The following is a 15,150-nucleotide window of genomic DNA, read 5'->3' as shown; positions in this document are numbered from 1 at the left end:
CCTCCAGGGCATTGGTTCAATCCCCACTGTTCCATGATATGTTCTTGCTCCACCCCCCCTCCTTGTCACACCCTGATCCCTTCTTTGTCACACCCTGATTTTCACCAGTCACTTTTCTCTCCACCCTCTCTATGTCACATCCTGTTTCCACCCTACTTGGGAAGTATATATAAAGACAGCATTGTGAGTTTTAGAGTACTGTACTTTGAGTTTAACTTAGCTCGTCTTAGATTGTGCTGCGTCCTGCATGAATAAAGAGATACTGCCTACAACCCAGCCATGAGTCCCGGGTTGTCTGTTACCCGCCCGTGAAGGCAGCCTGGCGAAAACAACCTAACCCGTCAAAAACAACACAACCCCACCATTGTCCTGGAGCCCCGCTTCCCCAGAGAGCCCCGCCCCACTAGAGAAAGATAGACAGACTGGAAGTATGGATTGACCTGTCAATGCCCATGTTCAGCAGGGAAGCAATTAACAGAAGCCAGACCTTCCACCTTCTGCACCACATAATGACCCTGTTTCCATACTCCCAGAGGGATAAAGAATAGGAAAGCTATCAGGGGAGGGGATAGGATACAGAGTTCTAGTGGTGAGAACTGTGTGGCGTTGTACCCCTCTAATCCCCTGTTTTTGTCAGTGTTTCCTTTTTATAAATAAAAATCTAAAAAAAAAAAGAACCAAAGTGTCGCTCGCTCTGGCATTTGTGATATCAGGGGTCAAACTTGGGATCTCATGCTTTTAAGACCTCAATGGGACAGTTAAAAAAAATCTCATGGGTGGTTCGGATGGTAGCGCCGGGGGTTAAGCGCACATGGCGCAAAGCACAAGGACTGGCATAAGGATCCTGGTTCAAGCCCCTGGCCCCCTACCTGCAGGTAGGTCTGCAGGTATCTATCTTTCTCTCTACCTCCCTGTCTTCCCCTCTTCTCTCCATTTCTCTCTGTCCTATCCAACAACAATGACATCAATGACAATAATGATACAACAATGATAAAACCAAGGGCAACAAAAGGGGGAAAAATGGCCTCCAGGAGCAATGGATTCGTAGTGCAGGCACTGAGTCCCAGCAATAACCCTGGAGGCAAAAAAAAAAAACAACCTGTGTGATGGCACACCTGGTTGAGGGCACACATGACAGTGTACAAGGACCCAGGTTCAAGCCCCCAGTTCCCCCCAGGGGGAAAGCTTCATAAGTGGTGAAGCAGTGCTGCAGGTGTCTCTCTGTTTCTATGTCCTCCTTCCTCTGAATTTCTGGCTGTCTCTGTCAAATAAAGTACTAAAAAAAAAGGGGGGTCGGGCAGTTGTGCAGTGGGTTAAAGGCATGTGGTGCAAAGCACAAGGACCAGCCTAAGGATCCTGGTTCGAGCCCCTGGCTCCCCACCTGCAGATGTTCCCTTCACAGACGGTGAAGCAGGTCTGCAGATGTCTGTTTTCTCTCCCCCTCTCTGTCTTCTCCTCCTCTCTCCATTTCTCTCTGTCCTATCCAACAATGATGACATCAATAACGACAACAATAATAACTACAACAATAATAAAAAACAAGGGCAATAAAGGGAATAAATATATTGAAAAAGATACTAAAAAGGGGGGGGTAAATAGCATAATAGTTATGCAAAGAGATTCCCTGAGACTCCGAAGTCCTAGGTTCAATTCCCTGCACCACCGTAAGACTGAGCTGTGCAGTGCTCTGGTAAAAAAAAAAAAAAAAAAAAAAAAAAACATGCCATGGAAACAGTAAATCTCTTTTTAAAATTTTTTGTTATCTTTTTTTTTGGATACAGTCAGAAATCAAGAAGGAAGGGGTGATAGAGAGGGAGAGAGACACCTGCAGATGTGCTTCACCGCTTGTGAAGCGACACCCCTGCAGGTGGGGAGTCGGGCTCAAAACTTTACACCTGTTGTTATTATCAAAGCACTGTTCATTCTGGCTTGTGGTGTTCTGAGGATTGAACATGGGAGCTCAGAGCCTCAGGCATGAAAGTTATTTTGCAGAACCACAATTTTGTCTCCCTAGGCTATAAAAAAATTGTTTTTAAAAATATTTATTGCGGTCCAGGAGATGGCACAGTGGATAAAGCACTGGACTCTCAAGCATGAGGTCCCAAGTTCAATTTCCCGGCAGCACATATACCAGAGTGATGTCTAGTTCTTTCTCTCTCTCTTCCTGTCTTTCTCATGAATAAATAAAATATTTTTAAAAATTTATTTATTTGGATAGAGACAGAAAAATTGAGAGGAGGCTGGGAAATAGAGAGGGAGAGAGACATTTGAAGAACTGCTTCACAATTTGTGAACCTTTCCCCCAAAAGGTGGGGGCAGGGAGCTTGAAACCCAGTCCTTGAGCATTGTAGCATATGCACTCAACCAGGTGTGCTACCGCCTGGCCCCCATAAATAAAAACTTTAAATAATAAAGTAAAAAGCTATTATATTGGGCAGGTAGGATAGCTTACCTGTCCAGTGTGCTACTTTGCTATGTGTGCAAACCAGGTTTAACCAAGCCCCCACTGCACTGGAGGAAGCTCTGGTGCCATGTTTTTTCATATCTATTTAGCTGTCTTTCTCTCTCTCTGAAAACTTGGAGTTTTGAAGCCCTGGTGACTACAACAATTAAAAGGACCTGAGTAGTGGTGAACTGGATAAAACTTTTTTTTTTCCTCCAGGGTTATTACTGGAGATCAGTGCCTGCACCATGAACCCACTGCTCCTAGAGGCCATTTTTCCCCCTTTTGTTGCCCTTGTTGTAGCCTTGTTGCAGTTATTATTGTTATTGTTGATGTCATTCGTTGTCAGATAGGACAGAGAGAAACAGAGAGAGGAGGGGAAGACAGAGGGGGAGAGAAAGATAGACACCTGCAGACCTGCTTCACTGCCTGTGAAGCGACTCCCCTACAGGTGGGGAGCCTGGGGCTTGAACCAGGGTCCTTCTGCCAGTCCTTGCACTTTGCGCCACCTGTGCTTAACCAGCTGCACTACCTCCCAACTCCTGCCCTTGTTTTTATCATGTTGTGGGTATTGGTATGTTATTATTGTTGTCATTGTTGTTGGATATGACAGAGAGAAATGGAGAGAGGAGGGGAAGACAGAGGGGGAGAAAAAGACACCTGCAGACCTGCTTCACCATTTGTGAAGAGACTCCCCTGCAGGTGGGGAGCTGGGGACTCGAACCGGGATCCTTACACCAGTCCTTGTGCTTCGTGTCATGTGGTCCAACCTCTGTGGAGAACAGTCTGGAGAACTCTCAGAAGGCTAGAAATGGACCTACCCTATGATTCTGCAATTCCTCTCCTGGGGATATATCCTAAGGAACCCAACACACCCATCCAAAAAGATCTGTTTTAATTTAAGAAAGGAGACATTAACAAAACCATAGGATAGGAGGGGTACAAGTCCACACAATTCCCACCACCCGATCCATATCCCATCCCCTCCCCTGATAGCTTTCCCATTCTCTATCCCTCTGGGAGTATGGACCTAGGGTCATTGTGGGTTGCAGAAGGTGGAAGGTCTGGCTTCTGTAATTGCTTCTCCGATGAACATGGGTGTTGACTGGTCGATCCATACTCCCAGTTTGCCTCTTTCTTTCCCTAGTAGGGTGGGTCTCTGGGGAAGCAGAGCTCCAGGACACATTGGTGGGGTCCAGGGAAGTCTGGTTGGCATCATGCTGGCATTCAGAACCTGGTGGCTGAAAAGAGAGTTAACATACAAAGCCAAACAAATTGTTGAACAATCATGGACCTAAAGGCTGGAATAGTGCAGATGAAGTGTTGGGGGGTACTCACTGCAGACTCTTGTGTACTTCTGCTTTCAGATATATATTTTTCCCTGGTTTATGGACATGTGTGAACATATGCACTATCTCAGGGGACCTAGTCTATATCTAGGTTTGGGGACTTTATTGGGGAATGGACTACCTGGAGTGGAATTAGAGAATCCTATGAAAGGAAAGGTCTCCTGGTCCGGGAGGTGGCGCAGTGATAAGGCTTTGGACTCTCAAGCATGAGGTCCTAGGTTCGATCCCCAGCAGCACATGTGCCAGAGTGATGGCTGGTTCTTTCTCTCTCCTCCTATCTTTCTCATTAATAAATAAATAAAATCTTTAAAAAGAAAGAGCATGCTCAAAATGCTAACTGGGACACAAAGCAAAAATTTAAAAATATGATTAAAAGAAATCTTTAAAAAAAAAGAAAAGAAAGGAAAGGTCTCACCCGAGTGAGGAAGCTGAAGGGTTGTCATTGCACACCTGAAGTCTCTGACACAGTCTGAAGTGAAGCATGCTGGGGTGGCACTCATTGCGTTGATTAGGCTGGGATCGGTGGATGCAATATTATTTGATATGAATTGAGAGAAGCATGCAGGAAAGTGGGCCCCACCCTAAGGATCTAGGACTGGGGAAAATATAGGCTCTATAGTGGAAATGTGAGGACTGGGGGCTTGAACCTGGGTCCTTGTGCACTGTAACATGTGCACTCAACCAGGTGTGCCACCACCCGGCCCTCAAATAAAACCTTTTTTTTTTTTTGCTCCCAATATAGTTTTTTTTTAATTTTTATTTTCTTTAATGCTTTACATTTGACAGTAAATACAATAGTTTGTACATGCATAACATTTCCCAGTTTTCCATTTAACAATACACTCCCCACTAGGACCTCTGTCATCCTTCTTGGATCTGTATTCTGCCCCCCCACCCCCACCCCAGAGTCTTTTACTTTGGTGCAGTACGCCAATTCCAGTACAGGTTCTACTTGTGTTTGCTCTTCTGATCTTGTTTTTCAACTTCTGCCTAGAGTGAGGTCATCCCATGTTCATCCTTCTATTTCTGACTTATTTCACTTAACATGAATTTTTCAAGGTCCATCCAAGATCGGCTGAAAACGGTGAAGTCACCATTTTTTATAGCTGAGTAGCATTCCATTGTGTATATAGACCACAACTTGCTCAGCCACTCCTCTGTTGTTACACACCTGGGTTGCTTCCAGGTTTTGGCTATTACAAATTGTGCTGCCAAGAACATATGTGTACACAGATCTTTTTGGATGGATGTGTTGGGTTCCTTAGGCTATATCCCCAGGAGGGGAATTGCAGGGTCATAGGGTAGGTCCATTTCTAGCCTTCTGAGAGTTCTCCAGACTGTTCTCCACAGAGGTTGGACCAATTGACATTCCCACCAGCAGTGCAGGAGGGATCCTTTGACCCCACACCCTCTCCAGCATTTGGAGAGGACCAGTGTAAGGTTCCCAGCTCCATCCCTTGGCTCCCCACCTGAAGGCCCACCTGAAGGGGAGTCGCTTCACAAGTGGTGAAGCAGGTCTGCAGGTGTCTATCTTTCTCACTCCCTCTGTCTTCCCCTCCTCTCTCCATTTCTCTCTGTCCTATCCAACAACAACAACAACAATAATAACTACAACAATAAAACAACAAGGGCAACAAAAGGGAATCAATAAATAAAAATATTTAAAAAAATAACAACAACAATGATAAACAACAAGGGCAACAAAAGGGCCTCCAGGAGCAATGGGTTTGTAGTGCAGGCACCAAGCCCCAGCAATAATCCTGGAGGAAAGAAAGAAAAAGAAAAAAAAAAATCAAAGAAACACCGAAAAGGAAAGAAAGCCAGCTGCCCTTCCTGTCCTGGGTGAGTACTGCTCTCCTCAGAGGTTCTCACTGTGGGGCTCCTGCTGCTGACCACAAGCCCACCTCTAGCTTCTACTTCCCTCTTCAGTATTTCCAGGTGTTTTCTGACTGGTTCTCTTGAACACCTCTGATTCTTGTGGCTGAAACTGAGCCCATCACTCTATATCCCCCCCCTTTTTTTTTTGTCACCAGGTGGTGTTTTTTTTTTTTTTTTGTTACCAGAGCCCTGCTCAGCTCTGGCTAATGGTGGTGCTGGGGAGTGAACCTGGGACTTTTGAGTCTCAGGCACGAGAGTCTCTTTGCATCACCATTATGCTGTCTTCCCCAGCTCCAAGAGTTTTCTTTCTTTCTTTTTTAATAATTCTATTTATTTATTATTGGATAGAAACAGAAAGAAATTGAGATGGAAAAGGGAGATAAAGAGACAGAGAGACACCTGCAGCCTTGCTTCAGCACTCATGAAGCTTTCCCCCTGCAAGTGGGAACCAGGGACTTGAACCTGGGTCCTTGTGCACTGTAATATGTGCACTTATCCAGGTGCACCACCTCCTGGGGACCCCCCGAGTTTTTTTTTTTTTTTAGAATTTCTTATTTATTTGTTTATTTATTTATTTTAAAAAGGAGACATTAACAAAACCGTAGGATAGGAAGGGTACAACTCCACACAGTTCCCACCACCAGATCTCTATATTCCATTCCCTCCCCTGATAGTTTTCCCATTCTTTAACCCTCTGGGAGTATGGACCCAAGGTCACTGTGGGTTGCAGAAAGTGAAAGGTCTGGCTTCTGTAATTGCTTCCCGCTGAACCCAGAGTTTTTAAAAAAATATTAATTCATTTTTTGGATAGTGACAGACAGGTTATGGACAAATGGTGAAACAGAGCTACAAGTGTCTCCCTCCCTTCCCCTTCAATTACTATTTTTCTTTTAATTATATATATATATTTGCCTACAGGGTTATCACTGGGGCTCGGTGCCTGCACTATGAATCCACTGCTCCTGGAGGCCATTTTCTCTATTTGTTGTTGTTGTTATTATTGCTGTTATTGGACAGGACAGAGAGAGAACAGGTAAATAGAAAGATAAGGCATTTGCAAACCTGCGTTACCTCTTGTGAAGTGACCTCCCCTGAAGGTGGGGACTTGCAGGCGTGGACCTGGGGCCCTGTGCTCAGCACTATGTGAACTTAACCAGGTGCACCACTGCCTGGCTCTGTTTTTTTTTTCTTTCTTTTTTTTTCTGTCCTTTTCCTTTTTTTAAGGATTCATTTAGGGAGTTGGGCAGTAGCACAGTGGGTTCGTGCAGGTGGTGCAAAACGCAAGGACCAGCATAAAGATCCCAGTTCGAGCCCTTACAAGAGGTGAAGCAGTTTCCGTAGTGTAGTGGTTATCACATTCGCCTAACACAAGAGGTGAAGCAGGTCTGCAGTTGTCTGTCTTTCTCTCCCCCTCTCTGTCTTCCCCTCCTCTCTCCATTTCTCTCTGTCCTATTCAATAATGACGACATCAATAACAACAACAATAACTACAACAATAAAACAAGGGCAACAAAAGGGAAAATAAATATTAAAAAAACGATTCATTTAATGTTTTTATTTATTTCAATGAGAGAGATAAAGAGTGAGACTCAGAGACAGCAGAGCACTGCTGGGCTCTGGTGGTGCTGAGAATTGAATTTGGGACTAGAGAACCACAAGCATCAGTCTTTTTGCATCACCATTATACTGTCCACTGGAGCAGTGGGAAACCTAGGAACTTTGGTACCTCAAGCATGAAAGTCTTTTTGGGTAAGTGTTATGTTATCACCCTGAGCGTTATTACGGAGTGTTTTCCTGGTTGTGATACATTTTGGACATAGAGGCTGTCCTCACACCCCAGGCAGTCTGTATCTTACTTTTTCCTGCCTCTCCTCCTGGCATCTGGCACAGGGTCTGGAAAAATTATATGTGCTACTGAAGATTATGAGCATGAATAGATGTCTCTCTTTTTAAAATTTATTTATTGGGGGGATTAATGGTTCACTGTCGACAGTAAAATACAGTAGTTGGTACATGTGTAACATTTCTCAGTTTTCCACGTAACACTCTAACCCCCCCTACCTAGGTGATCCTCTGCCATCACGACCCCCCCCCCGCCCCCACCCCAGAGTCCTCTACTTTTGTGCAATACACCAGCTCCAGTCCAACTTCTGCTTTGTGTTTTCCCTTCTATTTATTTATTTATTTTTTAACTAGAGCACTGCTCAGCTGTGGCATACGGTGGTGCTGAAGACTGAACCTGGCACGTCAGAGTCTCAGGCTTGAGAGTCTTTTGCATGACCATTAGGCTGTCTCCCCAGCTCTGGATGAGTCTACAATCACGTCCATTCATGCATTTTTCCAAAGAAGCTTCTATATCATCTTTCCGAGCCCCTTGGGGCGCTCGTCATACTGATATTCACATGGCAAGCGCTCTCGCGTCCAGGAGGAGCAAGATTCGGGGATCCAGCTTCTCCTCCCCTGCAGGGAGAACCTTGGCAGAGAGCTCAGCTCTCCCGCGGCTTCCCGCCAACCCTCCATCCCCCCCGCCCCCCGCCCCTCCGCGAGCGCCAGGGCGTGGCTGAACGCGGCACCTTTAAGAAAGGGGCGGAGCCTAAGTGGAAAGACAAAGCCCCTGGCCGCGCGCTCCCCCTCCCCCTCGGCGCACCGCACGGACAGTGGTTCCCGGATGTCGGTGTCGCCGCCGGTGACAGATGGCGCAGTGTCTGGCTGCGCGTGGAGGCTGCTCAGACCTGACCTTTTCGAATCCCCCGTGTTGTTTTTTTTTCCACCCGGAGCCGCGTCCTTCCAACTGGGCCACTCGAGGCCCGCGCGCCCGCCACCGCGCTTACATAACGTGACCTTTCACCTCTGCATACTGCCCTCTGCTGCGCTGCAACCTAACTACGCGGCGGGGGAAGGGGGCGGGACCCGAGTGCTGAGCGGCGGCCGCCCGCAGCCAATAGGCTACGAGCCCTGGCCCGCCTTTCGCCAATGGGCGCCTTCGCCACCGGCGCCACGGGGCGAGCAAGTTAATGTGCGCGCCGGCCGGGCGGGGGGGAGGAGGGGAATCTCCCGCCATTTTTCAATAATTTCCTCCGGTGCCGCTGAGAAGGGAGTCGTGACTGGCGGACGCGGTTAAGCCACGGCGGAGGCGCGCCGGAGCGTGCGGGGAGGCGCGGCGAGGCGCGCGCGGGAGTGGGGCGCCCCTCGCGGGTCCCGTCGATGGGCGGCGCGCCGCGGCGCGGGCACTGAAGGAGCCGAGTTCGCGCCGCCCTCTCCCCCGTCCCCTCCCCCACCGCGCCCGGCGCCAGGCGCCCGCTCCGGCCCGGGGCCTAGTGTGCGCCGCGGGCTCCCGCCGCCATGGCGCCGCTGCTGGGCCGCAAGCCCTTCCCGCTGGTCAAGCCGCCGCCCGGCGAGGAGCCGCTCTACACCATCGCGCACACGCAGGAGGCCTTCCGCACCCGGGAGTATCCTTTGGCCGCCCGCGGGTGGGGCGGGGGCGCGGGCTGCGGGGGCTCGCGGGCCGCAGGCAGCTGTCAGCGGGCCGCCCCGGGGCTCCGCGCGCGCCCCGGGCGATGGCAGCCCGGGCGGGAAGGGTCCCGGCGGGAAGGGCCCCGGGGAAGGGGGACATCCGCCGCCGCCGCCGCCGCTCTTCTTTCGTTCTTATTTGCATTGCTTTTTTCCTTTTTTAATTTTTCTCCCTAAGTCAGATCTCCCGCTTAAGTTCTGGAGGTTGCCCCCGCGCGGCTGCTCCAAGCGGCCCGGATTGCGCTCCCTCATCCCCGCGGTCGGGGCCGGGGTGGCCCCCCACCCTCCACCCCACAACCCCCAGTCGTCTTCCCGGGCCCGGGCTGCAGCTTGTTGACGAGCTGACAGGCTCCCCGGGAGGCAGAGAAGCCACAACAATGAGCAAAAGGCAGGGGTTGGTGCTGGGGCGGGGGCGGGAGGGTCCTTCCGAGAAGCCGGTGGCGGCATCCCGGCTTTGAAACGGTGATGATGGGAGGTTGGTGTTTTGGTTGCTTGTTGTTTGATTTTTGCATTTCAAGTGAGGAGTGACTCCCCCCTCCCCCTTACGGCCGTGTGTTAGGGACGCAGAGCCGGGCTCTGGGACTCAGCAGCATCTTCTCTGTTCGAACACGGGCTTCTTCAGCTTTGAGTTGAAAGTTCTGCCACCTTCACTTTTTTTTTCTCTGTAAAAAAAAAAAAAGTGGTTTCTAAAAACAGGCGTCCTCTGATGTGCAGAAAGCACATCCAGCGGGATGTGTGACGTCGCCGTGGTCCCGGGCGATTTGCCTCCTCCCAGAGGGACTTTGCTTTTTCTTGGTGGCTGCAGCTCAGCTCGCCGCTGCAGGAAGCACGGCCGCCGGCCCTGCCCGGGACCCCGCGGCTGTCTGTTCCCCCAGCAGCGCGACGTCCGCGGGAGGCCCCCCTGCCCCGGGCTGTGAGAGGAGCCTGGGCCTGACAGGCCGCATCTGGCAGCGCGGAATCTTGCTCCTTCCTCCCTGCAAGTAGGGAACTTGCAATGCTGCTCCTTGACATTTTATCCTGCAACTTGGTGTGGGGTGTGTGTGTGTGTGTGTGTGTGTGTGTCAGAGAGAGAGAGATGGAAGTGTATCAGGGGCTTGGTGGTGGCAATCTGCTTTGAGATGCTTTGGAGAAGTTACTGAATGAAGAATTATTTATTCTACAAGGAGGGGCCGCATTCCAGCACATCGATGGAGTAATAGATTGCTTGTGGGACTCTGCCATAGCTTTTCAATACTGTCTTTATTATTATTTAGATAGATGCAGAAAGAATGAGAGAAGGAGAGAAAGAAAGATCACTGCATTGAAGCTTCCTTCAATGGCAGTGGGGACGGGGCTGGAACCTAGGTCATGCACAGGAGAAAACGTAACAGCACAATGTCCAAGTGAGCTATTTTGCTGTCCCTCAACTAAGTAAATAGCACTGCTCAGTTCTGGCTTATGGTGGTGTGAGGATTTGAACCTGGGACTTTGAAACCTCAGGCAGGAGAGTGTCTGCATAACTATCATGCTGTCTACCCCGCCTTTTTTTTAATTTAATTTTTTAGATTATGTATTATTTTTCTCCTTTTGTTGCCCTTGTTTATTGTTGTCGTCATTATTGTTGTTATTGCTGTCGTTGTTGTTGGCTAAGACAGAGAGAAATGGAGAGAGGAGGGGAAGATGGGGAGAGAAAGATAGACACCTGCTTCACTGCTTGTAAAGCTACCCCCCTGCAGATGGGGGGGGGGGCTCGAACCGGGATCCTTGAGCCGACCCTTGCACCTCCTTGCGCCATGTCCGCTTAACCCGCTGCGTCACCGCCCAGCCCCCCTTTTGAAAAATTTTTTTAAATGTGATTTTTAATCTTTTTTTAAATTTCCCCTTTTGTTGCCCTTGTTTTTTTGTTGTAGTAGTACTTGTTATTGATGTCATTGTTGGGTAGGACAGAGAAATGGAGAGGAGGGGAAGACAGAAAGGGGGAGAGAACGACACCTGCTTCACCTCTTGAGAAGCGACCCCCTGCAGGTGGGGAGCTGGGAGCTCGAACCCGGATCCTTATTTATTGTCTAGAGACAGAAATCAACAGGGAAGGAAGAGCTAGTGAGGAAGAGACACTTGCTGCACTGCTCCACCACTTGTGAAGCTTTTTTTCTACAGATGGGGACAGGTGGCTGGATCCGCCTGTTTCCCCCCCTTTTTTTTTTTTTTTAATTTTCACATTTATTTGTTGATGAGAAAGAGAACCAGAGCACCACTCTGGCATATTCGATCCCAGGGCTTGAACTCGGGGTTTAACTGTTGAATTCAGCATCGCTTCACCTCTCAGCTGCTTCTGAGTAGCTGATGGTCACTGAAACACTAGTATTACCAGATGTTAATTTTTCAGGTCAGCTTCCATTGGAGAAAAGTTTTAATGTAATTCTATTCTGTCTTTTCTCCTTCCTCCTCCTCCACCCTTCTTTTATTTTTTTAATTATCTTTATTTCTTGGATAGAGACAGCCAGAAATCAAGGGGGAAGGCCATGATAGAGAGGAGCAGAGAGACAGTAAAGCTCCTGCAGGGGTGGGGGCTGGGGGTGGGTGGGGGGGTGGGCTCGAACCCGGGTCCTTGCACATTGTAATACGTTGGGGCTCAACCAGACGTGCCACCACCTGGCCCCCTCCACCCATATTAAGTAAAGATGTGTTTGTTTATTAATGAGAGAGGAGGGAAAAAAAGCCAGGGCATCACTCTGGTGCACGCAACACTGAGGATTGAAATCAGGACCTCATGCTTGAGAGTCTAATACTTTATCCACGGCGCCACCTCCCTGGACATGGGAACCAAGGATTTTTAAGTGTTGTCCTCTTCCCCCCCCATATGTAAGTATGTATGTATTTATTTTAACAGCGTTTTCAGTGGCCGGGGAGTGGTGCAGTGGGTAGTGATGCTCTGGCGTTCTTTGTCTTCCTCCTCTCTCATACATAAACGCTAAGAAAAGAAATTTTCTGGGAGTTGGGCGGTAGCACAGTGGGTCAAGCACACATGGTGTGAAGCGCAAGGGTCCCTGTTGCAGCCCCCAGCTCCCCACCTGCAGGGGAGTCGCATCACAAGCAGTGAAGCAGGTCTGCAGGTATCTCTTTCTCTCCCCCTCTCTGTCTTCCTCTCCTCTCTCCATTTCTCTCTGTCCTATCTAACAATGACATCAACAACAACAATAATAACTACAACAATGAAGCAACAAGGGCAACAAAAGGGAATAAATAAATATTTTAAAAAAAGAAAAGAAAAAATTTTAAGTTGTGATACATGAGGCGGGGATTGCTCCTTTGGGAATGTCTACTAGTGGAAGAAGCACTTTGAGGTCGGTATTTATTTATCTTTCTTATGACAGAACTAGAGAGGAGGGAGAGGAGACAGGAGGAGGGTTATCTCCAGCCCTGGTGAGCCTCTCCCTTCTCCTGTAGGTATCTGGGGAGGGGGGTTTGAACCCAGGTCAAACGTGTGTTCTAGCCCTGCATCCTCACCCCATCCCTGGAGGGTGTTTAAAGGTGTGGTTGGCAGGTTGGCAGGTTTCTCTAATGGACTATTTCACAGACGACAACCAGTATGTGCTGGAGCAACAGCCGCACTGAAGTAGTTACTTCTAGCTCTCGATGTATATTTACAGTCATGCTTTTAATAGAATTGGGTAACTTAGTTCTCTCCTGATGCCTTCAGGTTGCTTGCACGTTCTAGTTTACGGTTGTATGGTGATTTATTGACTTAAAGCCGTCAGTCAGTGTTGGTTTGCTGCTGATGGCAGTCATGAGTGATAACAACCGGGGTGCTGCTTATAGAAGCTGACGTCTGCGGTGTGTCCGGGAGTCTGGGATGTCACTTCTTAGTGAGCACTGCAGGCAAGACTCCAGATCTTACCTGGCAAAGTGATTTTTTTTTACCAGAATGCATCTGGCAAAGTTAAGATGGGCCTTAAGGAGGAAGTACTGTGTTGCTCCTGGATCTATCTGAGTGTCTAAAGCTTGGAAGCACCTAATTCCCAGCCTCCGGACTAGCAGTGTGGCGTCGTGAGGAGGAGCCCTTAGAATGAATGGTCAACCTGCTCCTCGACAGGAGTGACTAGAGAATTTAAGTCAAGTCGGCAGTCCTCAGACAGTCCTGCTGGAATAAATGCTGGGTTCTTCTGTAGACCACACCTCCTCTCCTCTTGCTTTCTTCTTTTTTCTTTCAATCACAGATGGAAACAGTGAGGGAGAGAGATAGACACCCCCCCTCCCCCACCTGGAGGTTCAAACCCAACCTCCCATGCTTGGTGAAATGTGTCCTGTCTGGACCCTTTTGTAGGGTCTTTGTAATTTGATGTCTTTAAAGTAACTGGGGGTATCAGATTAAGAGTTTATTTTCTGCGCTGGGGCAGATAGCATAGTGGTTGTGCAAACAGACTCTCATGCCTGAGGTTAACCCACTGCGCTACCGCCCGACTCCCTGCAGTGTGTATTCTAGTGCAGAAAGCTAGAGGAGACCATAATGACTTTTTAAAAAATGATCAAAAAATTTTTAATACTTATTTGTTTTCCCTTTTGTTGCCCTTGTTTTTTATTGTTGTTGTTGATATTGATGTCGTTGTTAGGTAGGACAGAGAAATGGAGAGAGGAGGGGAAGAAAGATAGATACCTGCAGAACTGCTTTACCACCTGTGAAGCGACTCCCCTGCAGGTAGGGAGCCGGGGGCTTGAACTGGGATCCTTAAGCCAGTCCTTGAGCTTTGTGCCACATGTGCTTAACCTGCTGCGTTTGCTCAACTCCCATGATTTTTAAAAAAAAATTATGTATTTGAGAGAGAACCAGAGCATCAGTGGTGCTGGGCGTATGTGGTGCTGCGGGGGGGGGGGGGGGGGTTTGAACTTGACCTCATGCATGTAAGTCCAGCTTTCTATCCTGGGCCACCATAGCGACTTTACTGTATTTGTTTTAAAAATATTTTATTTATTTACCACCGGCAAGAGGGATGCTTCACTAGTGGTGAAACTGGTCTGCAGGCCTCTCTTTTATTTTTATTTTACCAGAACACTGCTCAAGCTCTAGCTTGTGGTGGTATGGGGGATTGAACTCTCCCTGTCTCCTCCTCCCCTCTCAATTTCTCTCTTTACTATCCAGTAAGATAGAAAGTGGAAAAAAAAGGGGGGCGCTGCCAGGAGCAGTGGATTTGTAATTCTGGCCAGCAAGGAACCCCAGCAATAACCCTGGAGGCAAGGGGGAATGTATTTCTTTATTAACATACAATACAGAGAAAGAGGGAGCCCGAGCATCACTCTGGCACAGAGGATGCTGGGGGACTATTCCCCAACTCAGGACCTCATCTTCTTCCACTGTTCAGTGTGCCTGCCCCCCCCCCCCCCCATCTTGCTCTATTTTAGTTTCAGGATCTGTTTATTTGTGAGAGAGAGGGGTAAGAGGATTAGAGCACCACTCTGACACATGGGTTGCCAGGGACTGAACTCAGGGCTTCAGGCTTGAGAGCCCTGCTCCTGCTCCTGTTTATCTGATAAGTCATGGGAGTGTTTCTCTTCCCCTGGCACCTCAAGCCTAGTGGGCAGTGGGCGAGGGCTGTGGAATCCACTGATGGGAGGGGCAGGCACACATGCAGTTGACAAGAGTGGTAGAAAATTCTGTTTTAGATCCAACAGATGGTTAGGATGTAGTTTTCAGGGGGCCAGGCGATGACACACTGGGTTTAGCGCACATAGTATGAAGCACTAGGATTCGGGTTCGAAACCCCGGCTCCCTACCTGCAGGGGGGAAGCTTCACAGTGAAGCAGGTCTGCAGGTGTCTCTGTCTGTCTTTCTCCTCTCTGTCTCCCCCTCTCTTCTCAATTTCTTTTTTTTTAAACATTTATTGATTCCCTTGTTGCCCTTGTTTTATTGTTGTAGTTATTGATGTTGTTGTTGGATAGGACAGAGAGAAATGGAGAGAGGAGGGTAATACAGGGAGAGAAAGATAGACACCTGCA

At 48.6% G+C, this 15,150-nt stretch overlaps 1 protein-coding gene across 2 annotated transcripts in view; it reads left to right on the top strand.

Moving 5' to 3' along the window:
• Positions 1-8,679: 8,679 nt before the first annotated feature.
• BAZ1B (bromodomain adjacent to zinc finger domain 1B) overlaps positions 8,680-15,150 on the top strand; it is a 75,826-nt gene continuing 69,355 nt past the window's right edge. The window contains exon 1 of one of the 2 annotated variants that reach the window (XM_060173482.1): positions 8,680-9,119. In XM_060173482.1, coding sequence (XP_060029465.1) covers positions 9,013-9,119 — 107 coding nt within the window. In that variant the 5' untranslated portion in view covers positions 8,680-9,012. The remainder of the gene's footprint in view (positions 9,120-15,150) is intronic. The other variant, XM_060173483.1, reaches the window with a different exon arrangement.

This window comes from Erinaceus europaeus, chromosome 15, assembly GCF_950295315.1.
Source record: "Erinaceus europaeus chromosome 15, mEriEur2.1, whole genome shotgun sequence".
NCBI classification, from domain to species: Eukaryota; Metazoa; Chordata; class Mammalia; order Eulipotyphla; family Erinaceidae; genus Erinaceus; species Erinaceus europaeus.
Note: the sequence above shows the minus strand (reverse complement) of the source record. Positions and strands in the feature narration are given on the sequence as shown.